The sequence below is a fragment of the Acanthaster planci genome, linkage group LG09 (assembly GCF_054643075.1).
Source record: "Acanthaster planci isolate LZ-2023a linkage group LG09, COTS_SCS, whole genome shotgun sequence".
In the NCBI taxonomy this organism is placed as follows: domain Eukaryota; kingdom Metazoa; phylum Echinodermata; class Asteroidea; order Valvatida; family Acanthasteridae; genus Acanthaster; species Acanthaster planci.
In genome coordinates, this window is record NC_141785.1 from 12,892,335 (window position 1) to 12,918,071 (window position 25,737).

Below are 25,737 nucleotides of genomic sequence, written 5' to 3' on the forward strand. Positions count from 1 at the left end.
AAGGGGGGTGATCCAGAAAAAAAGAATTTTTTGAATTTGCTCTTGAAAGAGAGCTCTCAGTCAGAAATAATGTTTCTAACCTGACTGAAAACAGCATAGCACTGTATGCTATCCATACCTGCATCCTCGTCTTGACAACATCCAGTGGCGTGTTCCCGAACACGCTGGCCGCTCCTGCCAAACCACCAAACAATGCCGTAATGAAGGGGTTGATGTACTTGTTGGGGTCCCCGCCGCGGTACCATTCACGCAGCGAGTCCATGACAAAGAAACGGATGGCCTGGTTACTGCCTTGCTTCATAATGGTGGCTGTAAGGCCCTGGTAGGTACCGCGTAGACCTGGAACAAGATTAAGGGGAGGGGGAGATCAAGATGATGAATGACTGACTTGTTGACAATGGAATGGCTGTCAGTCTTGATGTGGAGAGTATAGGTGGATATATTTGACACTTCAGTGAACAGTTTGAGTCCATTACATTCAAGTCCAGTCATAAGTAAGTTTGGTCACAATGTTTTATGCAATGGACAAACAAATGACATTAAATATCTTTTGTTAAACTTAACTGTGCCAAACTTAGCAAGATTTTGTGTTATTTTCATGGTTATTTTTTCAATAAAATGCAATCTCACAGTTACCAAAAGGATGATCCCGTCTCTCCATTAAAAAAGAAAGCAAAGGAATACCTTGTTCTTTGACAATTTCCCTCAGCCCGTGGAAGAATCCTCTGAACTTTGGTTTTGGTGAGGTCTGGTCGTTGATGAATTTCACCTTGATGGTCTCCATTGGCGTGACGGCAAGAATGGCTTCGCTCACCCCAGCCCCAAGACCACACATCAGACTGCCAGTTTTGCTCAGAGCTCCATTGTGTCGACTCCTCCATTGGTTCTTGAAGAATTCATTAGCACCAAACCTGGAATATTTCCCAAGAAGTGGTCCATTTACTCACTGCTGCTGTGGTGACAAAACATTTTCTAAGCTAATTTTCTGGAAGTATCCATTTTTAGAAGTTTGTCCCTCGCATGGTTCAATACTCTAAGATGCAGCCTGCGCATCAGTGATCACTTTTTCTTCAACCAAAGTGCATTGATCTGTGATGCCAACTGGCGGCTAAAATTTCACTGAGGTTATCTGGCCTTTATTGGTCTCTCACCACAAAATCCATTCGGGTGTGAACATAACAAGCTCTATGCAGTGAGCAGCAGTAGCTCCCCCTCTCTCCCATGACCCACAAAAAGGCTGGTCTTACTGTCTGGATCGTACTTCCCCAGTTATTCGGAGTTTGAGTGACAGTGCACAGACCACAAACGTTCTACCTGCTTCCCCCAGTGTACAAATACAAAAAGGAATGAACAAGGTTTGTGCATATGTGAAACAAAAAGTGTGTCATGTCACAGCATACCTAATGGCAGCCTTTGGTATTGAGCCATACAGCAGTGGGCTGAGCCCCCTGTACAGACCAAAGAACCCATGATTTTGTACGGTGTACTTGACACAATGGATGGGACCGCGGTACAAGGGTTTGGCCGACCGCTCGTCTAGTTGCAGTTGGGTCTTGACATACTCTGTGGGGAATGTGATGCAGATCTCAATGCCTCCTGCGATGCCACCTGCATGACAGAGATGACACAGAGACAAGATGCTTGATCATAAAGAGGCTGACTTACTGTAATGAGCATAAACATGCCATCTATAATTTAGAAAGTAAAGGCCCTGATTGTCAGTTCTTCTTTTGACTGCCACAATGACTTTAAGGTGAAATTGGGTTAACAGGTTTTTATTTTTTCGGATTATTGTACTGGTACAATGTATCTTGCAAGACTTTTGTATAATCTGACCACTGATTTTATGCGTTTGTCAAGTGCTATGTGTATGGCTCTACATTACATGTAAAGGAGTAAGAAAACACATGATTTTCTAGGACAGTCGGACATATCCTTCTGCAAGGCAATTGACAATAGAGGGTTTGCATGGCTGCCACCTTGCACGTCAATGCTTTTATTCCACTAGCTTTGAGCAAAAGAGGTTCCCTTGAGGAACTAAAGAACTGCCCTGCAAGATGGCTACCATGCAAAGCCTCTATAGCTGCACTGAACTGACTCAAACTTTGAAATGAAGCATTAATAAGCACACCGGTACCGGTCCCATTTGGAAGGCAAACTGAATGAACTTCATGTGGTCACTATGATTAGAAACTACAGGACATGTACATGTACTGATAGGAATAAGAAAGATTGAATTTAGCTTTTACTGGTATTGACATACATACAGGTGCATGTAAATGTACATGTATGTGTCAGGCACATATTTTCATGAAGTCTGAATTACTCTTCCTATAATTATCAGAACTCTTTCCATAAATATTTTGTTGTTATCTGGCAGCATTTTTTCCATGCGTTCTACTGTACAATAGGACTGACGAAAATTGACTTTACATGTACATCGAAAACTAATTGGTGGAGATCAATATCAATTTCTTAAATACCAACTATTCTTTTTTAAATTAGCTTCCATGAATCAAAGATCTTCTGCCCTTAAAATGATGATTCAACCAGTACAATCTACATGTACTGTACATTTCTTTTTTACAACAGCACTCTACCACGTATTTTCTTTACCAGCACAAAACCATTTTATTTGCAATATAAACCATGAAATTTCCTTCCACTGATAACAATGGTCAACACTTCTTTTCATAGTAGTTTCCATCCAAAAACTGATGTGGGTATATTAGTTTCTCCATGATAACACATGTACATGTATAATACATTGCATATGTACAAAATTCCCCAGACTAATTTTTTTATAATACCATTCACTGCAGACATAATGTATTATCTGGTGAGGAATGACACAGCATTTCTCTTGCAACACAGAGTTGCACACAGTGCTGACATGTAACAAGTCACAGTGGTCAGGCAAAGTCCCCCCACCAAGTTGGAGAAGATGGGTGTGCATACTAGTTTCCTGTGTTGACCCATAAATCTTTACTATAGATCATAAATCTTTTGTTGTCACTCTCTCAGGCGTGAGCTTAGTAATCATTTCTGACCACTCAGCATGCCAATATAAGCCAACGCCCATCATAAATATTCAGAAGGAGTGTGAACTAAAATGCATGTCACTGCAATGGGGCACTGATCATTTCTTTCATCTGTACACTTAAAACAGATCACAAAGAAAGCCTAAAATGTGTAAAGAGCAGATAAAAATAGGCCTTATACGATTTGTATGGAACGTTGATCTTTATCACAACTCACACTCTGCTTTAAGGTGAGCATTTGTTGTGTACAGCCTCCAATCTCAAATACAAAGGGGTAAACAAAAGGACTCAGGACATATATTGTACTTGTACGTGTAGTCTGAGTTACATGTACTATGATTTACATGCAAAAGAAAACTATGGAAAGCCAAACTCTTCGAGTTTTCTTCCTATCCGGTTTCAGTACCACCATTTCTGTTTCAATGAGAAAATATGCATGGTACCAGTACATTTTGTTTCTAAATTTTGCAGTGGTCCTGAGGGTGGGAGTATACATACATGTATGTACATGTATCTATTGTGTGAACGGTCATGCATGCATGCATGGCAGTTCATGATGTGCCACATCTGATCTTAAATTCCAGCTGCTTTTTAATTTTTTTTAGTTACATATTTTTCTTTGCCACAGTCATGTCACTTCTTGCAGACAGATGTACAGCATGCGCAGTACATGGACATCACTCTGCAAGGAACCGCAGTGAAACTGCAGAGCCATAATTTCAATTCAAATCCAACACAAAAACATTGACACTGCAGACATCATATAAGTGCTGCATGTAATGTACGTAGACATATATCTCTGGATGATAAATGCACCAAGGTAAATGTATGTGAAGTACATGCAACGACGGCGGGCTCAATTACAGGAAGAGTCCACATCCCACTGGCAGTAAGAGTCAGATTAGATTGGAGGCTGTGGCTGAGGGGAAATAAGAAGCAATTTTCTGGTTGATTTAAGGAGCTCTCAACTGTTATAAAATCTACTGAAACCCGTCGATGCTCAGATTTTAAACTGGAAATTAATTTTTTTGCAGTCGGTTCTTAAAAATACATGTACAATTTTATCCTTCACAGTTTGATTTTTGTCTGTAAATTATATTGCTACCGGTATTAAAGTAACTTGCAGTGTTTTTCTTTACCCTGGTACCGGTAGTTGCAACGTAGAAAGGTAAATGACTTTCAGTATGTATAACTTTAGTGTACTGCGCATGAAATTGTTTTGTTGTTAATCCTGTTTGGATATTGTGAATAAGTGTTTTTCTACTGTTGAGTGTTGATTGGAATCATTTCGGTCTTTTTTCAAATTTTATTGCAGCTAATTATTTTACTTGTCTACTTTATCAATTTTTGGTTATAATTACAACTTGATGAAATTCAGCCACTTGCTACCGGTACATGCTCCTGCTTTTAATAAACCAATAATAACAGCAATCATAGTTTCATTTAAGCAAAAATCTGCATGGATATTTGAAACGGTGATGTGCATGCATAAAATACCGGTACAAAAGATTTTTCTCATGTTCGTGTGCCTCTCTGATGCACACATGACACACAGCATCCATGTCCACTGTAAAATATGTGCCATACATGTTTAGTATATAGATCTCAACAAATCAATAGACACAGTTGTGAGGTACCGGTACATACAGCCTCGAGTTGGCTATTCATTTTTGCTGAGAGTTAGAATAGTTAACTCTGTGTATGATGTATGTAAAGATGGTAACCATGTACACTATCTCAGTACAGGGATACAGGTGAATAATATTTGCCACCATCTAGTTCCCCATATGCTTAGTTCAAATGACCATGGAGGTACATGTAAATCCTGTTACCAGAATTAGTATGATGATCAATATCTACATGTAGATGGTGCATGCACATCTATCATGTTGGAGTGCCTGGCATAATTTTTAACTGCTGTAAATGCTCCAGCAGTGATCCAAGGTCCACAGACTGACTCATGTCTCCACTTCATTTATTAGAGCATATGAAGCCGACTGCCTTTCACGAGTGAACACAAAAGGGTGTGTGTGGGGGGAGGATTTTCAAAAAGTATTACATCTGCATACTGTACACTGGAAACATAAGCTACATGTGCATGTACTACTGTACAAGTAGGTGAATGTTTTGGCATAAAAAACAACTTCAATAATGTGTGCTTTACATTCTGAATTGCTAAAAAATGCTTGAAATAAAAGATAAAACAAATCTTTTAACAGTGCCTGAGCAAAGGTTATGCCTAAATTAAAGTTCAGGAAAGTCAAAAAATAGACTTGGCACTGATACGGTACATTTGTTTGGATTTCTAAATATAAAACATGGGTTCTGAATATGCGGCAACTTAATTTGTCGATGCTGGGAGGGCACTTTTTCTGGTCACAATAACCTATCAAGGACAAAACTTAGTTTACATTTAATGTAGTCTACCTGTATGTACATGTATATGTGCATTTCCTGAAATCAGCAGGTGGGAAGTACAACACATGTACATGTACAGTTTGGAAGGTTTGTGCACAGGTTTGCAGTGCAAAAAACATACAAGCAAAAAACAAACAAAAAAATATAGCTTTTTAAGCTTGTTTGGGCTGTTTTCCCTCGGGTCTGCAATGCTTCAATGAGAATTTCTTCAGTGGCTTTTGTGCCTGTCGGTAAATATTTGGAGTAGTGTAAATTTATCAGTTGAATAACTGTACCCTGTCATAACTGTACCCTGTCATAAATACAGGGGCTCTGAAGATGACTCTCTGAGAATCTCACTTCAAGGGCAGCTGCCTTACCAAGCATGTTTCATTTCTCTTCCTTGTTACATGGAAGTCTTACCCCCAAAATGGTTTTAATGTAACAAAGCATCTGTGAACATGTTTAGCATGTGTGGCATACAGCGACATGTATGCTGATGTGGCTAACCTTGCACACATGTGTACAAGCATCCCTGTTCCTACATGACCTCTGACATACATGTACATGTACTTCATTGTGGGTATCTACCACTGAATACTGCACTGAAATGGCTTGCAATGCTAAAAGTACCGGTGCATGTAAATGTAACTTTGAAAATCAAGCTCAATGGCTCATGAGAGGGAAGCTATTGGTCAGTTGCTTCTATGTTCAGGAACATGCAGCTTTGAGAAGGGAAAGTAAGAAAGTTCACAGGAGACTGTTAGGCCCCTACCAGTACTATGGCATCAGTTTCAATGACAGTTACAAACTTAGGATGACATGGTTCCAACTGTAATGCTGTAGTTGGGCTAGCCCAGCTACATGAATTGGCAAGTTCCAATAGAACCTTTCTTAATCTTCTCCAAGATTTGCCGTTCACAGCCAATAGAAGTTATCCACACTGAGAACTCTGAGTAACGCGGAGTAGTGACTCAGAGTTCTCAGAGTAAGTTACCCAACTGAAGCACAAAAGTAAGAACCATTCCAACTACAGGCTAGTTGGGATGGACACTAGTTCAGGCATAATGAGACTATTGTTCTTCCAAATGTCAGGTGGTTTCTGATCAATTTGTTCTCCCAACAGTAAGTGAAGCTATTGTAGAACAGTAAAAGAAATATTGAATAAGGTCCAAAGTGTCAAATTGTTTCAATATTGTGACTTTTCATAACTTTACTACTTGGCTACTGTTAGTGTTACTTCTAGAAACGACATGTTGCAGGCACCCACGTGTCATCTGCTTCCATGACTGTATAGTTGCCAGCTCTTTAATTTCACCATTCACATAACCAACTGGAATTCAGAGTAGGGAAATTAGGAACCTAGTGACTATACAACTATTTTAAACTAAAGAACTCTAGTGGCCCTATCTGGAAGAAAGACGTAAAGCTTTTAGTTATATTTCCTGTACAAAATTCAATACCAGACTGCCACTCTCGACCCTAATCTGCACCTCACTCCATTTCCTACATCCACAAGATCACATCATCCGAACAAGTATGTATCAACATACACTAGCCAAATCCTGCCCTATACTTACCCTTTTTCCCTTGCAAAGTCACCTGGTGCCCTCCCTGGAGGCACTTTATCATCACCATATGAGGTGTTTAGACATGTTAGAGGAGCAAATGGAACCTATAAACTTTATGGTTCCTTTTAACTTGCACTTACAGTATACTCTAGGCACTGATTTGGGACAGAGTTCCATGTATGGACAACACTTGATGCCCCTGTTCACAAACCTATGAGGTTTGTCTGAAAAAAGTGTTTTCCATTAAGTTGATGCTTCAGAATTTTCTTAGGTAATTTTCACTTTTCAGGATCAATGTCTGACCGCTGTTAAAACGGGCCAATTAAACCACTGACATGAAAGATAGATGATTTAAATAAAGCTGACAATTAGTGAACAACCTGCCAATATAGCCTTTCCAGGGTGAGTTGATTTTCCCCCTGTTCTGATCGGTGCTGCAGCAGCCAAAGCCAGCGGCCGTACTTGTCCAAAGGCGGGGTTCAACCGACGAGATAAACCCGGGGAGCTCTCTGCAGAACACGCTGGACTTGCGGAGATCCCAGTGCAGTCTCGAATCGCTCCTCGAGTACTCATTTTTCACCAGTGATAAACCAACTTTTGTTGATCAGTAAAATGACGTCTTCTTGTGAGCACAACGAAGTCAATCTTGTGCCTAAATTAAAACAAATTATGTCGGGTTTCTGACGAAAACGGAACTCAAACACCTTCACATACATGTACAGTTGTACATGTACATGTACTCGTCGTACGTGTCACACAACAACATCCGTGAGAATGGACTAGGTGAAAGGTCAACACCGTCCGATATGAGACCATCCCACCTATTGAATATGCATATTGTTCCACAGAAATGTCGTGATTTATCGCACACTCGCGTTCGCATACGAGATTTCAATTATTGTGGCAACGGGAACAATGGATCGTTCCATTATTTTCAGTAAGGTGATGGAATTTTACGTAAACCATAGAAATGCAACATTATTGTGCATTGTTTCGCTAAAGATAACATAGAAAATTCTTAGTAATAGAGTAAAAAGATACTGGAAATACTTTGTCTCATAATATTGATTGGCTGTCAGATCGAACTCTACAATGATTACTTGTTAATGGAAAATTTCCACCTCGGTAGATCTAATCAATGCACCTCGTTGCTATGTACGCACATGTGTATATTTCATAGTGTGGTTTTCGCGAGAGCAACGGATCATTTCCGGATCAGAGTCGAGTCAGCGTCGTATCGAACGCAAATCTCACAAGACGTTTTACAGCCGGTAAGCCTGATGATTACATGAATTTCTAAGTTTCATTTAACTCTATAAAATTCAAAGTAATAAGAAATAATGCTTGTAAACAGTATTCAATACGGAATTGCAGATTTCTTTCAGGAGTGCAGGGATTGAGTTTAACTTATACGATCTGACGATATGAACAAGGTATACCAGTACTAGTAGCGTGGGCCCGAACGTGCTCCTTCGCGCGCACTCGACGTCTGCCCCGTTTTTGGACTGGATTGGATTTATTTGTATTAGGCCTACCTCACAACAAAAATACAATGACAAAAATTAAAAAGCCAAAAATACTATGAACAAGAACAATAAGCACATTATATACAAAAATTAGGAAATACCAAAAGGTTTGGGGTTTTTCTATTCAAGTTCCATTCCATGTTCTGCTCTTGCCGAAAAGTTGTGCTATATGATTTATATCACATATAGGCCTATTGTGCAGTGCTGAAAATGGATCCGGAAAATGGAGTCGACTCCAAATTGTGTTGTCAAACATTCTAGGGTTTTATGTTTTTTATTGATGAGAAATTTTTGTTACTTGGCCACAGAGCATTGCTTCTGCTCCAAAATGGTTAAAGCAGTAGACCTACATGTATGTGGTAACCCAAGTAAATCCCATGTCTCTTTCAGATTGGGATTGATTTTCTTTACAAAAATGGCCAAACTGATCAGTGCACCTCCCAAGTTCACCCACCAAGAGTGGGCCTACTCCAACAAGACCAACTACAACAATGCAGAGAAGCAGCGAGCAAGTGCAGAACGCCTCATTGATGAGAGTGAGCGGCTCATTGACGAGACGGATGAAGTGACCAAGAGAACACAGAGGGACGTCAACAAGAAGGTTTGGTCAGTGTAATGCTGAATTTTGCATTGGACAGACACTTATCAGATTTTCACATGATATTGTACAATTAACAAGGGATGAAAGACTTCAACTGTTTTTGAATCCCCAAGTATACTGAAATGTACAGTTGTGACAGTTGTGTAAAGGAATCAAGACTAATATTAGCGTTATAAAGACTGATTACCGCTTTAAATTAATAGATACATGAGTGGACCTGGACAGCAGGGCACAACTTTTGTCCAAAAACTAGGCTGTGTCCAAATGGACAACAGCTACTGGTATATCTATTGTCAGCACAGCTATATTTCCAATGAATAAGGACCACTGAAGTTGATTTGTTGACCTGGTTATTTTCTTCGAACACATAAACATTGCATGTTGCATCTGTGAAGTGGATTTATTGGAAAAGTGTAATTTTTGGTAGGGTTTGTGATACGTCAATATACAAATAAACATCCTTAGCAAGACAAAATCCAATGGCAATATTTTAAGAACGATTATCTTGTTTTTAACACAGAATTAAGGCATGCTTTCAATGATGAATTTCATGGAACATTATAATAGGGCTGAGTCAATTCAAATAATTCACAATTCGAATATTCGACGTTTAATTAAATAGAATATCCAAATACATGTATTCTGTTCAACCGACCGGCAGATTGTTGAACAATCCGTATACAAAATCAGTTGCAATAACCCAAACACTTGTATATTAAAATCACTATACACGTAATAGCTTCTCATGTCTCTGAGTTTTCCAGCCACGAATTAGCAAGATTTAGAGACAAACAATACTTCTTCCTGTCCTTTAAGTTTTTTGACAGAATAAGTTACTTTTTGAATTGTAAGGTTTCTGTTGCTTTTCATTTGAATCTGACACAAGCCTCCACAGTGCAATTTTTCTTATTCAAAACAAAAAAAATTTCTCCCTTCGTTTTCATGATTTTTGCATTCAAATATTTGAATCTGGAAAATAATATTCAAATATTTAATACTTGATCGAATATCCAGATACATGTATTGGATATATAAGGCACAGCCCTATATTATAATCACAAGTTTTCATTCTCTTTTTTCCAGAACAAAGAATACATAATGTGACATTCTGGAAGGATGAACTAAACAGAAAACTTGATGACGCCAAGAAAGAAATTGACACGCTACTTGCCTACAAAACCAGACTACAGAATGCTCTTGAAGCCTGCAAAGAACCACTAGCCATTGTCAACCATTGCCTACTGTTCAGGTATATTTCCCAGAGTAGTGGAGACTTTATACCTGAAAAATCTGTCCCAAGACTTAACTTGATCAGCTTGTTACAAAAAAGTTTAATATTGAAATATTAGATGACATTAGACATAAAAACACGTATGTTTTATTCATTGGGTATAAAGATATTTTTATTCAAATTTTTTTGAAAAACATTGAGTATTTGAGGATAAATTACCTTGTGATTTCAAGAACTTAAATTTATGAGTATATGCTTTCATAAGGGGATAAATATGCTACTCAAAAAAAGTTAAGGACCACTTTTAAAAAATTTATACCAAGCAATGAGTCTAGTTCTTTCATTGTTTGTTTGTCTAGATGGTGTTCTCCCAGGAATAATAATTGTTTCAAAACATCAAATGCACATTTACAGCATTATATCTGATATAAAAAAACGTATACACAAAAATGTGGTCCTTAACCTTTTTTTGAGTAGTGTATGTGCTTGGCCAGTCTTAAACACGACCGACCAAGCACATATTTATTTATTTTTTTTTAGTCAGAGAGTCAAAAGAAGTCAATATATGATGGATTTCCAGCAATTTTGTTCTAGAATTTTATTTAGATTTTCCTGAACACCCCATCCATTTCTTAGTATATTCCTTGCGCAAGTTGTCCAATAGAACCTCCTTATATGGACTTTGCTGCCTCTGATGAGCCATGTGCACACAGACTGTTGACCAATCAGAATCATTTAAACGCAGAGTGCATTTATCACTTCTCAGCGGGCATTTTTAAATGTTAATACATGAACACGGTCAAGTTGCACGTTGTTGCATACAGAGACTGGGGTATTATGAATATCCAGTACTGGGAAAAATGTCACACCTATCAGTTAAATTTGATAAATGAGACCTCTTCTGTCAAGCTACACTTCACATACATGACCATGTATAAAGTGAAACGAACTTTAAAGAGATCCATGCTTAACTTTCTTGATTACTGTATAACCCCTTTTCAGTGTTGTGTGGGACTTTTGATGTGTTGGAAATGTACCTGTATGTAGCATACTTGTGTGCTGGTCAGTTGCATGTATCTGACTTGTATTTTTTAATTCCACACCCATTACGTTTATCAGAGAGGGTCGCGAAGCCATTGACCTTGTCCATGATGATGTCGAGAAGAACCTCCTTAAAGAGCGCGAGACCATCGAAGGTGTCATGGCCTTGCTTCAGCGCACCCTGGACCAGACCACGGAGCAGATCCGCATCATGCGGTCACGGCGTTACACCTTGGAGAAAGACCTGACAGACAAGTTTGCTGCCCTGGACATTGATCAGGACTGCAGAGAACTCAGGGATGATAACCCACACCTCACCTTCAAATCCGGCGCTGCCAAAATTGAAACCAAGTACGTAGCATCTTTGATCCACCGTTATAAGATTTTCTTTGTATGGCAGTAAGAAACTGTAAGTGCAGTTTTCTTGTCATTTATACAGGCAGTGTACTTGTTATCCTGACCAAATTTCATCTGAGAATTTTACACAAATAAGGAATTTAACGCAAGAAAGCCTTATTACATTCAAAGGAATGATTAGCATTTTGCTGTTTACCTTGTTTTTGTCTTGTCTTACAGGTAAAGAATTTGATAACGAATAAACATAAATTCAGTTTCACAACTTCTTAAAAGCCTAATGCTGAATCAGAATTACTATCACTTTGCTTTAAGTGTGACCACCACTGCTATTTGGAACATTTTCTTTCATAGCTCTGTCACCCCAGAAGACTGGCAGAAATTCACCAATGAGAACATTCTGAAGACAGAGCGTGACCGCAAGAATGCCGTGGACCTGCGGGCTGTCATCGACAGTCTGCTGGAAACCACAGAAGACGACATGAAGAAGCAAGTCAGCGACACCAACCTGGCCTTCAAGAAACGCATCAGGGAAACACAAGACACAAAGAGCGAACTGGAGACACATCTGGCCAAGGTGAGCACTCAACTCTTTTTTTACATTGTGGTGCGTAATCACTTTGTGCTAATCTGCAGGTTTTTTAAACACAGGCACAGCTGACAGATTAAAACATCTCGCACGCCTCGACTCACCTCCGGCTGTTAATCGTGATCATGTTAATCGTGATCACATCCCCTCGTATGTGTTGTACACACACACAAAGTCACACAAGTCTGTGAAGGGAAAATGTGTTGAACTTTTGCCACTGTGCACAGCCATTTGTGGTAGCAGTTACTGCTCAATGGGTGCACTGTATGCGGTTAGGTTAGGGTTTATAAAATTCTCTTAGTTGATGTAAATTTCAATAAAATGTTTTCCTTGCACATTTAGCAGCTGTAACATTCCATTTCATCTCCGGTTTTTTTTTGTTCAGGTCGTTGGACAAATCCAAGAGATGGAGAAGAACATTCAGAGCCTGACCAAAGCCGTGGAGGACAAGATGGGCCCCATGAAGCTGTCTCAGACGCGACTGGACACCCGCACCAACCGTCCCAACGTGGAGCTCTGCCGGGACCCTGTCCAGTATCGCCTCATCAACGAGACAGCTGAGATCAGCCAGAGTGTGGCCAAGCTCCAGGCCACACTGGACGAGGCCGAGGACCAGCTGAAGGGGCTGATCCGCCAGCAGCAGACGTTGGAGGAAGACATTGACATCAAGTCCAAGTCCGTCTACATTGACAATGTCAAGTGCATGGGGCTGCGGCAGAGTATCAATATCATGAAATTCTGAGGGCTGCGCAACTGGCTACGATCATTTTGGGTAAAAGTGGGAGTACCTGACACACAACATAAAAGTTGCACCTCTGTGCAGCACTGAAAGGTTTTTGTCTTTAAAATTGCAAAAGCACAAATAAAAGTGTATGTACCAGTAATTTAATTGTCATTCCCCATATGGTCCATCCAAGTACATGTACATGTAAACAGGTTTTTATTCAGAATAGTTGAACATGAAATACAAAGCACCATGAGGGGAAGTGACATCTTTATCCATCCCTATTAATATCCGTCCAGCTGTAAAAAGCTTCCCATCTTGTAAGACGACTTTTCTCTTCCTTGCACATTTGAGTTTCTGGGGTTGGATGACTTTAATTTAAAAGTAAATTCCATGTATGGTGTAAATGACAGAATTAGCAAAAATTTTAATTGAGCTTTGGCATGGAGTAGGAGGATACGGTATTTTATTGCATATGAAATTGACAGAATAAACCCAGTATTCTAACAGTGCTTTTGACTAGGATCTGTATGTGCATTTATCCCACACTCTTAGAAAGGCAACCATTGTCACCAGTAACTCAATTTTACAGTTGATGTCAACATTGACAGAATGTTGGATCTCACTGTTCTTCAAAAAGAGTTAATATTTCATAATTTACCAACAAAACATTTGTCAACATCAAGGATTTTGTTTGGTATGACTGGTGCTTCTGTAGTAAATTTCATTACAAAGTCATGTTTTCCCAGTACTTAAGCGTATCAACTGCAATGCAGGAATGTGTGTCTTTGTTTCAAACTGGAGGCTTCTTCCTCATGTAGTGAGCACTGCAGTACCCATCTGTATCCATCACAACGAAGGTGAATATGCTTCTGCTTTAGTCTTCATTAACTTAGCAGCACACTATAGGGAACTGGTGTAAATTAAGTAATACAATGTACAATATATTATTTTGCCGTTTGCAAATTTGTGGTTAATAAAGTTCATGTTGTATTCTCATACAGTCTCTTTTTTGCATCATTTGTAACAGTCTAATGAAAAAATAGACATCAATCATGTGCAATTGTTCATTAATGCACTGATGAAAATTATGGTACATGTACATGTAATTTGCATTTTGAATGCTTGATTTCTTTTCTGCACACCCAAAATATTTCTGGCTACTTGAGTTATGATTTATTAATACTCAACTGAAACTCCCTAAAGCATCCTTTCTATAGAAATGTCCCAAATCCTCCACATTTTTCACTGTGCAGCTAGCCCATGGCTCGGTCTAGACCTATTGAGAAGCACCAAACCCTTGTAAAGTAATGGTGGAGGGGCTCTACCTCCCTCAATGTATCAAAATCCCAGAGACCTTCCCAGTTGGATTTGAAAGATGGTGAGTTGAGAATGTCACCTTCCGCCCACAGATGCAACTTGACTCTGAACAGGTGTTGATGATACAGCATTGTGTTGATCACTGTCCCCATAATATCTCTGGATGTAGTGAATTACTTCAAACATGACCTGAAGACAAAATAACACACATGCCCTTTTTTTATCTAGTAGGCGGTATTAGTGGCCATAAACACTGTAAAGTTGAACCCATTAATGAGAGGTCCTTCGGACTTGGCAAATTACCTTGTTATAAAAGGAACCTTGTATTATCAGGAATGAAAACAATGAGAAAAGGACTGGGACCTAACATTTCCCTGTTATAAGCAGAATCTTCTATTAACACTGCTCGTATTAATGAGGTTCGACTGTACCGCACAGGTATCTAGCTTACGCATGGGTTGCATGCACATGTTCAATGTTTCTTCAGCTCAGGGGATGCTGTGACTTAACCTATAAGCACGCACATCTACATGTTAATGTGGCTGCATCCGAATCTCTTGTCCAGAGCTAGGTCTAGGTCTTCGCTCCATTGGAAATGCATGGAGACAATAGACCTAGCCGTAGCTCTGGAAGCCCGTTTCAGACACGGCCTGTGTAATATACCCAAATGTGGTGCTACCACACTAACAGCGCCTCCTGGTAGTCTATTAATATCACAAAATCAAAGGCACACGCACTAGGCGTGTGGCCTAGTGGTTGGCGTTGGTTGGGTGCGGGCTTAAATGCAGCAGCTGGTTACATGTTGTGACCTTGGGCGAGTCACTATACTCCCATTTGTCTCTCTCCCATGGATATACAATGGGTAAATTTGCCTGAAATGGCTGCATGGAGTTGTATACTCTCCAGGGAGATGAAATGATTCAAGGAATCTTTATGAGTATTAAGGCTAAGGCTTACCTTTCTTTCCAATAATTATGAAGACCTGCTTCACCTACCTCAACTCCTATAAGAAGAATGATCATCCACTCCAGCTTCAGTGAGTGACGCTCACTCAGGTGGGTTCTCATGAGTTCCACAAGCTCTGAACAATGGTTCAGCTTTTCATTGATGACCTGTGTGACCAGAACAAACACTATAAATAATGTTTTTTGTGAGCAAAATGCTTTTAAATTGGTTACACTGTGATTGAATTAACCAAATAATCTTTTTGTATTAAGCACACTTTGAACACTTAGTAAACTGAGTTGCCACCATTTTTTGGATAACTTAACAAACCAATCTGTAACCTCTCCAAAGACTGAGCACGGTCCTATTTAAGGAATAAGTCATTGCTTTTTCTGAAGCCAAAGCAGCAGGCAAAGAGGGAACATCTTCAAAGAATATACTTTATTTGGGTCGGTTCGTTAATCATGTGTGCCTGCAGAAATCTGTACTAAAGACAACCATCCTCTCAATGAAAACTGCAGTTGGCTTGCCCTTGTCCTTCTTCCGATGCTGTAGAAATGGCACGTCTTATTGTACAGTTCATCCAGATTGTCTCGGTCCCAGTAGAAGTCAGGCGAGATGAGCAGATCAGAGCTGAGGTTGATCTGATGTCTCAGGGAGAACAGCTCCCCCGTCTTGCGCATCACCTCAACACGTGACATCTTCAAGCGATGGCCCTGTTTCAGACTCTGAAAGGAGAAGAGGGTACATATGATTAAGTACATTGTGGACAAAATAGTGCACACGTACATGTATTTCAAAGAATAACCAAAAAGCTCAAAAGTGACATTCTAATATGTAAGGTGAATGGTTCTAAAAAAGGTAAACAAATTTGACAGCTTCCTACCTCAGGAATGCTTTCAAGAGATGATGTGAACTTATCAACAGAAGATTCCCAAACACCAAGCTTAACTGGAATCAAAACAAAAAACGCATACAGAAACATCTCAAACTGGACTGAAGTGGTCATTCCTTTTGCATCTATTTTGTTTAGAAATAAACAGACTTATGAGAGATTTCAAAAAAGGTCCAATTTCTTATTACCTCCAAAAGATGTAAGTCTCACCTGATAGTGCCATCGCATTTGAAAAGGCAAATTTTTCAAGCATCGTTGTTTCTGTATCAGCACGCTCATCCAGAATAATAGTATCATCAGTCAGTTTGGTATCCTGACTGAAACAATTTGAAAAAAAAAAACCGAACTAAAAGTACAAAGATAATAAACAACACGAAAATTGATTGAAGGGAAGCAGAAATATTTCAATGTCTAACATGTAATCTGTGGTTTTTTCTTGCGATATAAATGTACAAGCTTTCTTCTTACGGCAAGAGGAAACAATTATGGCCAAGTTTAACGTAAAGCCTAGCCTCTTTAAAAAACCTAAGTAATATTATTTCAAGTTCTGAAACTCCAAACTGAACCAACAATACCACAACTTTAAAGAATTCTTGAGAGAACATGCAAAGACATGTGCAGACCTGCCATAGGAATAGTTGATGTGCTCATTCTCCCACGCAACCATGGCAACCTCATAGGGCTGAAACTCATGCTTGCTGACAATCCGTAGCACCTTCTTCAGCTACAAAAAGGCAAAGTTAAAGAGTCAAACTAAAAGCTTAAAAAAGGGTAACCAGTTCAGAAACCAAACTGAATAATGGCATTACAATGTAGCAAAGATTCTGTTCATGGGGGTTACTGAATACGTCATATGGCCGTTTCATACTCAAGACATTTATGCAAAAATGCATGCAAATTTATCTAATTTCTATTTTGTTCGATTTTGTGTTCATTTGATAGTGGAAGCAACAATTACAGGATGATTACAAGTGACATTAAACAAAAAATCACTAAATTGTATTTCAGGTGGGAGGAAAGACCAGGGGTTAACATTCAAGGTAAGAGCCATGGAATCAGGTGGGAATTGAAAACCTTATTCCCATGCTGACCTAGACAGGATTTCAACTTTCTGTTGCAGGAGTTGACGGCAAGGAAAGTGCCACTGTGCCAGCTTGGGGGTGAAATTTCTTGATATCACAGCGTGTATTCACATTGCAAAGTTACATTTCAGACACATGAATATATCTAGAACTTAAAGAATTTGGCTGCAAATGTTTTCATGATGTCAAAGTTTGCATAAATTTGCATTAGCTAGAATGCAAAGCATCTTTTCCACATGAAGGGAAAGCCTTAAAGGGCTGATGGAAAATATGAAGCGAAAGCCTTAAAGGGCTGACGGAAAATAGTTGGAAAATAAACAAACATCAAGTTGAATTTGAAACAAGGACACTGGCAGTTACAAAACAGCAAGACCCCATGACTTTTCAATCTCCCCACCAAGTGAACACAGGCTTGATGGGTTTTCTTGGAACAGGTAATTTCTGTTACATGACTACAGTCAAACCTCATTAATAAGAGGTCTGTCAGACTTCTTCCCTTGTTATAACAGGAACCTTGCATTATCAGGAATGAAAACAATGAAAAACAAAGGATTGGGACCTTAAAATGTCCTCGTTATAAGCAGAATCTTGTATCAACAGTGCTCTTATTAACGAGCTTTGACTTTACAGTGATACCCACTGTTGCATCAGCCACATTCCAGAAGACAACAGACCCTTCACGGAAGAAAAAAATTTCTGATGGTTCAGTCTTGCTTTCTACATCCGAGGAAATAACCTCCATCAACAGAACATCCTGCGCATCTGAGTAAAGAGAATACATTAACCTTGACGTAACAGTCCCCAAATCCTCCAACTCTTGAACAATTCTGGAGTGTTGACCCTAACCTTCCTCAATCCTCCAAAATTCCCTGGACAGTTTGGGAGGATCTTAGAGGATCATGAAGCTGAATGGCAAATCAGTGTGGCTGACCGCCAAGGATGCACTGCATCAAAATAGTTGAATGCACCTAAAAATGCCGATATGCGACCAAATGTCTAATTCTTATCGTTGATGGCAACTATGATTTGTGCCCGTTAGTCTTACCATGTACACAGCATAAGCCCAAGTTAAACTGCAAGGTAGCTTACACTTACATGTAGGTACATGCACGCACATACAGGTACTATGTATCCGAGTAGACTGGTTTGTGGTCGCAGGGTGTATAGTATGGGGAGCTGAAATGTTTGGCGTGTGCATTCATTAGATGCACTAGCAGTCTATGCATGCCGCAATTCCGGTGCAATAAACTTATTTCAGTCCAAAATGTAAGTTTCAAACAAAAAGGTTTCAAGCTTCCCTTGGTCCAGTCCAGTCCCAGGTACAAAATACTCAAAAGTAAAAGGACAAACATTGCTTGTCCTTTCTTTCAGCTGTATTTTCACATAATTGGTTGTCATTTTTAATTCATTCCATAAGCACAAAATCCGAAGCCTGTCTGTCCTGTAAATAGCTGACAGAATAATGTTGCGACTTAAAGATGTTTAAACATACGGCCAAAGCAAAATGAACCCAGGCGTGACTTGATGCACGCTGTAGTGTACAGCATGTACAAACTTGACTTGGTGCCTTTTCATTTTATTTCTCTCTGTACAGCAGTGGTTTCACTAATGTACATTTATACGTAAATGGACACTCTCTACCCTTAATGTATACAGACCACGACATACAATAAAAACTCATCCATGGATAGGCGACTTATTTTGTCAACTTGGGACCACTTCTTGACAGGTACCCAAATTAATCTTAGAACATTGTCTACATGATGAATCAATGCTCTCAGACATGTCAGATAGGGTACCTCCTATCGATCATTTTGAGTCTTGGCCTGACCTTGAGGCATTGCTCTCGGCAGGAAGGATCCCTGGGACTGTAGGTCCAGACCGAGATGCTCTAAGTGATATTCCTCAGCAGTTGAGAAGGCAGTGCACAGCCAGGAGCCCTGGAAATCCTAGAAAAAAAACAAACAATGAAGAAATACCTGCATTTGGCAATGAAACTCAGCTCCTTGAAATTAAAATAATTTGTTACAGATGATACAATTTGTATCTGTTTTTTCTATCTCAAACTTTGCATTTATGTACACAAATATTATTTTCAAGGTTATCAGGAGCACTGAAAGAGTTGCTTTTATTTCTTTTGAAGGGAAAATCTCCACCATAAGGACTAACAAACGTTCTCAACTGATACATACAGGCCAAGATATAACAAACAGAATTTTGCATAGGGAATCAGAACAAGCTTGTGCAGGCCACTTTTGTAATTGTCATCATCAAGTACATCTTCCAGCTGCTGAGGCTCTGTAAACACGTATGTGACGAGCTCTGCGAAACTTTTCTTCATTGTTCAAAATAAAAATGTACAAAATAATGCAATACCTTAATGACAAAGTCCTCATTCAGTCAAGCAGAAATGAACACTCCTGTTACCAATTCAATTCAACAAACCTTTCTATCTTGAACTCCCAACCTTGTTGGCTTTTTGGTCCGAGGCCTTGCAATCACCGGGGACTTTGGCTCAGCGGCTTGCTTCTTGTGACTTTTCTTGCCACCTGCTGGAGTCTTGGTCACAAAGACAACAGGTGCATCACTATTACAGCCTTTGGTGTGACTCATTCTAACAGCTCTCCAAACAAGCGTCCTTTCCAGGTATCCCCATCCAGGGTTTGCTGTGGCACCAAGCAAAGACCTTGCATGGGTGACTGAAGTTGAGGGGCACCTGCTGTTTTGAGCCTGCGGAACTGTTACTGAAAGAGTTCGGTTCCTCCTTTGGTGGAGCAAGCCATGAGCTCTACACAGTCTGCCCTGAATTAATCTGGTGCTGGATGCCAACACTATCCAAGTTTTCACCTCTGTATTTTTTCGGATGAACTCATGAATATTGGTTTTGGCTCTTCCATGTAAAATGCAGCCCCAGTCACAACCTAGAAACTTACTGCCAGCCACAATAAGTTGATGATGCCGGAAGATCAGTGGAGGCATTGTTTGCTGAATTAAGCTGAAATATAAATGAAGTACATGTTAGAATAAAAAAAAAAAATAAGCTGTCACACAATGGAAGGAAATAGGGCCTCCACGAACCTTATAAGACTTCACACATCATTGCTTCATCTTCTAATCTAGTGATATTGGGCACTTTGAATTTTTGCCTCTAGTGCCTTGCTGCGGAAATATTTTTACCTCAAAGTGTAGAGGTCATGGAAATTGCCCCCCCCCCTTTTTTTAATTGTTGGTTAACTTTTTCCCCCTTCATATAATGCATCGACCCAGAATTGTTCTCCCCTGTAACATAATGGACTTGACCAAAAGTGCCACATCAGCAGGGACAGGAAGTTGCCTTCATTGTTTCTCATGCAATGTTCAAGCAAACACCATCTTCATTAAAGTCACAAGCTTTCCTGTATTCCTGACTGGTGTATTTCCATTATTTTTACAGGACTGCGTATCACGTCATATTTTAATGTAATACCTGCACATGTATGCCCTTTCGGTCATACACGGGTGTAACAAAATGTCATAAGTAAAATTTCATTATACATGTGCACCCAATATATTGCGATATTCTATTTGAATAGTTATTCTAACTATTTTACTCACCTACAGAGCTCTGGAATTGCCATCTGATTTGTTGAGATCATGACATATTTTTTCTCGGGATGACAAAATATACTTACAGGCAAGGTGTTGAAATCCTGAGAAAATTTATCATGGGATGACAACATCATTAAAGTTTGATAACTGAGCTCTGGAAGTGCCATCCGACTTGTTGAGATATGACATATGTTTTTCTTGGGATGACAAACAAAGTCAAGATATCAAAGGCCTGAGATAATTTATCACAGGAGGATGATATCCTAAAAGTTGTATAACGACATCCCGAGATAATTTAGGATAATGATATCCTGAAAGTTGGATAATGACATGATGACATAACAGGTGGCGAGACATCGTGACGTTTATCAATCTAATTAATATCATGTATGGCAATAGGACAACGTTTTGAGAAACATAAGGCTACCTGTGCTGTACGATTTCAATATGGTTTGTCAATGCACCTGTTGACAAATAATGTCAATATTTCACTTTTACGATGTCATCCTGTGATAAAGTATCTCAGGACGTCGGCATCCAACTTTTATGATCCCATGATAAATTAACACAGGATGCCATCATCCCACGATAAATTATCTCAGGATGTCGACATCTTGCCTTTATGATGTCCTCATTTCGAGAAAAAATATGTCAACATCTCAACAAGTCGGATGGCACTTCTAGAGCTCTGTAGCTCTGGAAGTGCCATCTGACATATAGATATCCTGACATATTGTTTCAAGAGATAACGACATGATACAGGCAAGATGCTCACAACCTGCAGCTAATTTATCTCAAGATGACGACATTGTAAAAGTTGGATGGCAACATCCTGCGATAATTTATCATGGGAAGACGACATCATAACAACTGGATGACAACATGCCGATATAGTTTAGCATGGGATGACGGCATTGTAAAAGGGTAGACATCACACTTGCTGGATGTCTCTGGATGACGACATCCTGAGATAATAAAAATCGTCATTATCTGAGGATGTCATCATCCAACTTTTACGATGTCATCATTCCCATGATAAGTCTAAGGATGTCGTTATTCAACTTTCAGGATGTCTTCATCCTATGATAAATTATCCGAGGATGGCACCATCCAACTTTTATGATATTGTTAACCTATGATAAATAATCCGAAGATATCAACATCTTGCCTTTATTACGTCGTCATCCCAAGAAAAACATTTCAGGATGTCGACAAGATGGATGGCACTTCCAGAGCACCATTTGTATGGAAACAGGAGGACAATGCATTGAAAAACACCTCAGGCCACCTGCCCATGCTTTTGGATTTAGTCGGGTGCTGTGACAGTCTCGGCTACAGTATCCTACCATTGTTTTGAATAGGAGCTGTCTGTCTGGTTTATTACATGTGTATATCAATCCTGTTTGTGTAGCACTGTGTTATTTAGAGCATCAAGGAAGTGAAAACATTGAGCAGTTTAGGGAAGAGTTTTATATACCATACTATCCATAGTACAGACGCCAGTAATTCTTCCCTAAAGTGACTTAATAATCATCAGAAAACAAAACATGTTCAGAAAAGTTCAATTGTGGAGAGAAAGAAACATGGTTTCCCATGCTGTGGCGTAGGCCCGGCCCACGTCCTTCAACACATGTCGCCGGGCCCTAGGCCTACTCTTTCCAAAATGCATATGGAAGACGTGCTCACCGGACGAATTGTTCCTAGCTAAAGTTTCGGAGCGAAGGTGCTAAGCACCTTCATCGAGGAATTATGGCTTGCTGTGATGCAGATGGAACAAACGCAGAGAAAAAGACCAAAACTGTTACTAGTAGTAGTACCTAGGACTTCCACAGGTTCCAGGACGTACGAGCGGTAGATTGGGCCGCGCCTACACGTACGTACGCATTAACCAGCCACGAGTTGAAGTGCTCCCTCATCGGCAAGGAAGAGACAGGATTATTGGAAGTTGTGGTGTAGGCGTTTTATGTAATATTCATGTACAGTACGTAAGTACATGTACTGTACATGTACATGTACATGCACACATTTACTGCACGTGTACATGTAGGCTTCTGTACATTGACGTAGCTAAGATTTTACTGGGGAGCGGGGGCACGAAGGGAGCACCAGCATCTTGGGGGCACCAGCATGTTATGGGGGGCACCAATTTCAGTGGTGTGGTTTTCAGGGCAATTTTTTGTTACCCTTGTTCTATCAATATTAATTCATCCGTCTTTTTTTTGGGGGGGGGGGTGGGCAGGGTGCACCGGGAAGGGGGGGGGTACGGCCCCCCGTGGCTACACATGCACCCAGATAGTGTCCATATGTATGTACCGGCTAAACAAACGGCGATCATGCATGTGCACTGCAGTACATGTGTAGTAGGCGTGGTTTAAACTGAAGTGACGTCATACTAGGCATTACGTGTTTATTGAAATACATTGTACGCTGTATATCCATGGTATATCTCTCCCCAAGAGGAAGCCTACAGGTCTTATTATTGTGAATTGTGGTGTACTATTTACGACACACATACATGTACATGTACATACGTACGGTACACACACGACGCATCGCGTCGTGCGCGTCGCGTTGTGCCGTTGTCACCGGTGGCAGAACCGCAGGTCGGGGGGGGGGCGATGGCCCCCACTTTTGAAAGTTCGTTATTTCCCCCCCCCCTTTATAGGCCTACCAGCCATTGGAAGTACATTGCAACTTCATAATTGTATTTTTTCAGTCTAATGGCCGGGGCTAGCCCGTACTTTAAACCGTTCCGCTGCGTTGGTCGTTGCCCGTCGCATGCCCATCCTTCTGTCTTAATCCTTTCCTTGTTGCATTTTTTTGTCTAAACGTTGCTCCTTCCATCCATAGCCCGAGGGTACCGCAGGCTGTTTTCTTTGATTTCCGTCCCCTGCGCTTGCAAAATACATGCAGAAGATCAGGGCATTAGAAGAATTAGATCAGAAAAAGAGCAGGATAAGCTAAAACATTGTTGTGGCCGACGTAATGTTATTCACTTCCTAAAGACAATGCTGATAGTTGGACTTGATATCCTCTTGCTGTATTTGATAAAAAATCTTTTCTTCAACAACTCACTCTTAATGAAAACAGAAAGTTAGAAAGAATGCACGAAAAAGAACAACAGAAACAAGACCTGCTACCTATCCGCGACATGCGCTCTTTTGCAAGCTGCCGTCATAGGCATGCAGAGCCTCAATCTGGCAGCTTTACACAATGATCCCCCTGTATGTAGCTTCGTAATTTTGGGCATGTTTCAAAGTACGGGGTGGGGGAGTTGTTAGACCCTCAGGCATCAGCCATCAATAGGCGGTTCTATGAAGCCCCACCCACGGACGAAGATACAAAAAAATGGACTTGCAACGACTTTGTGTGAAATTGGAGCCATCCAGCGGCCATTTTACTGAGCCGAAAACATAGGCGGGGTTGGCTCGCTTCTGTTGACGCCAGGGGGGACAAAGGCGAGCATTGCCGGGCAAGCTTTGTATTCGGCTCGGTAAAATGGCCGTTGAGTGGATTCAATGATCTCTGTAAGCTGATATATCCGTAGCCCCATGATCCCATTATAGGCCCTGCTCAAAAGCTTGGGCGGGGGGGGGGATCGAATCCCCAGCCGAAGGAGTGTTAGGGGGCCTACCCCCCCCTCTTCCGCAGACAGTGGATCTATCCTTCCCATGCCACGTGGTTAGGCCTGGGGTCCAGGCGACGAAAAAATCACCCGAAAAGGTCGGTGGGAAGCTGATGGCTTTGCACCGTGTAATGGCTACTTCGAACACGACCTCCAGAAGCGAGTTTGGGATATTTAAAGATCGTCTATAAATTAGGCTGAAGTGTCGGCTTATTTGAGAAACACATGTCCTTGGTACAATCACGGTAATTTATCTTCTATCATTGATCAAAAATTATCATTGATTACGAGTCTTTTGGCGATACATTTCATTGGTTATCCTGATCAAATTGGATGAACTAATAAAATGTAGTGAGAATATTTTCAGCAATGAGAAAGAAAACGACAAAATTTTGACTTTATAACGCCACATTGAGCTCGCTCGCTCGCGGCCAGGATAAGATTTATCCGCAAATGTTCTGCGCGTCGTTTGGTGACCGCGTGTGACGTACATGTATATTATAACCTCCACTAAAATCTGTGCAGGCCATCAGCCCTTCCCCGGCCCCGGCCCCCGGCCCAGTTCGCAGGCGACGAGCGAAAAAGCGACCCTGCCATCGTACCCATTTCTAGACAATACGGCGGGTAGGACAAAACAATTTGAGCAACATGCGATAGACATCGAAGTCCTGGGGACAAGTGCAGGGCAATGAGCCATGCTAACGTGGCGTGGGCGGGAGGGGAAGTAGCAGCTTTTGCCATAAGTAGTGGGGACGAGCGAATTTTAAGCGCCAGCGTGAATCATGTGACTGCGGATTTCTGAATTAATCAGTCATGCATGTTGTTAGTGTTCGCATTTTAACTGTAGGCCGCACCGGTGCGGTGCGCTATTAGTTTTTATGGTTTTTATCATTTTTATCGATTTTTTTATTTACATTGTATTCTTAATACCGACTTTTTATGTTGTTAACGTCGAGAAACGTGGACGAAGCTGCGCTAACAGGGCCGAGTGAGTGTCAATGAAGGTATGGACAGGTTTGGCCAGGCTTTGGGCGGAGGCCTGACGTAAAAATGGCATGCACAGGCAAATTGATGGGAACTAACGTCAAGGTATGACAGGCCTACCCGGTTCTTGGTAGAAGGAGGGAGGGACGGGGGTAATATTTGATGCTTGTTTATATTAGGTAGCCCATTCAATCTGCCATGGACTCTGTGTTTGTTTGTCTGA

General features: G+C 40.5%; 3 protein-coding genes across 6 annotated transcripts in view; 1 reads left to right on the top strand and 2 right to left on the bottom strand.

Moving 5' to 3' along the window:
* Nucleotides 1-7,776, bottom strand: part of LOC147798145 (tricarboxylate transport protein, mitochondrial-like) — an 8,592-nt gene extending 816 nt beyond the window's left edge. Inside the window, exons 1-4 of the mRNA XM_087141190.1 lie at nucleotides 7,390-7,776; nucleotides 1,401-1,608; nucleotides 685-911; nucleotides 119-339 (exon numbers count right to left, since the gene is read on the bottom strand). Of these exons, the coding sequence (XP_086997316.1) occupies nucleotides 119-339; nucleotides 685-911; nucleotides 1,401-1,608; nucleotides 7,390-7,582 (849 nt within the window). The 5' untranslated portion in view covers nucleotides 7,583-7,776. The remainder of the gene's footprint in view (nucleotides 1-118; nucleotides 340-684; nucleotides 912-1,400; nucleotides 1,609-7,389) is intronic.
* Nucleotides 7,777-8,170: 394 nt separating this feature from the next.
* Nucleotides 8,171-14,074, top strand: LOC147798146 (tektin-1-like). The gene is made up of 6 exons (XM_087140745.1): nucleotides 8,171-8,280; nucleotides 8,926-9,138; nucleotides 10,218-10,385; nucleotides 11,487-11,759; nucleotides 12,117-12,339; nucleotides 12,737-14,074. The coding sequence occupies exons 2-6, from the start codon at nucleotides 8,951-8,953 to the stop codon at nucleotides 13,091-13,093; spliced, it is 1,209 nt and encodes a 402-aa protein (XP_086996871.1). The 5' UTR covers nucleotides 8,171-8,280; nucleotides 8,926-8,950; the 3' UTR covers nucleotides 13,094-14,074.
* rmnd1 (required for meiotic nuclear division 1 homolog) overlaps nucleotides 13,221-25,737 on the bottom strand; it is a 77,484-nt gene continuing 64,967 nt past the window's right edge. The window contains exons 1-10 of one of the 4 annotated variants that reach the window (XM_022249431.2): nucleotides 22,592-22,799; nucleotides 19,763-20,312; nucleotides 19,149-19,266; nucleotides 17,958-18,079; nucleotides 16,859-16,959; nucleotides 16,446-16,552; nucleotides 16,227-16,291; nucleotides 15,871-16,068; nucleotides 15,391-15,507; nucleotides 13,221-14,584 (exon numbers count right to left, since the gene is read on the bottom strand). In XM_022249431.2, the coding sequence (XP_022105123.2) occupies nucleotides 14,471-14,584; nucleotides 15,391-15,507; nucleotides 15,871-16,068; nucleotides 16,227-16,291; nucleotides 16,446-16,552; nucleotides 16,859-16,959; nucleotides 17,958-18,079; nucleotides 19,149-19,266; nucleotides 19,763-20,296 (1,476 nt within the window). In that variant the 5' untranslated portion in view covers nucleotides 20,297-20,312; nucleotides 22,592-22,799 and the 3' untranslated portion in view covers nucleotides 13,221-14,470. Of the gene's footprint in view, nucleotides 14,585-15,390; nucleotides 15,508-15,870; nucleotides 16,069-16,226; nucleotides 16,292-16,445; nucleotides 16,553-16,858; nucleotides 16,960-17,957; nucleotides 18,080-19,148; nucleotides 19,267-19,762; nucleotides 20,313-20,988; nucleotides 21,056-22,591; nucleotides 22,800-25,737 lie in introns of those variants that run through there. The other 3 variants (XM_022249432.2, XM_087140723.1, XM_087140722.1) reach the window with 3 other exon arrangements.

Bases quoted from the DNA above. Each gene is read 5' to 3' on its own strand.
- LOC147798146 (XM_087140745.1), top strand. From the start codon at position 8,951: ATGGCCAAACTGATCAGTGCACCTCCCAAGTTCACCCACCAAGAGTGG. The intron at 10,386-11,486 runs GTATATTTCCCA...TACGTTTATCAG, and splicing joins AACCATTGCCTACTGTTCAG to AGAGGGTCGCGAAGCCATTG. The intron at 12,340-12,736 runs GTGAGCACTCAA...TTTTTTGTTCAG, and splicing joins TGGAGACACATCTGGCCAAG to GTCGTTGGACAAATCCAAGA.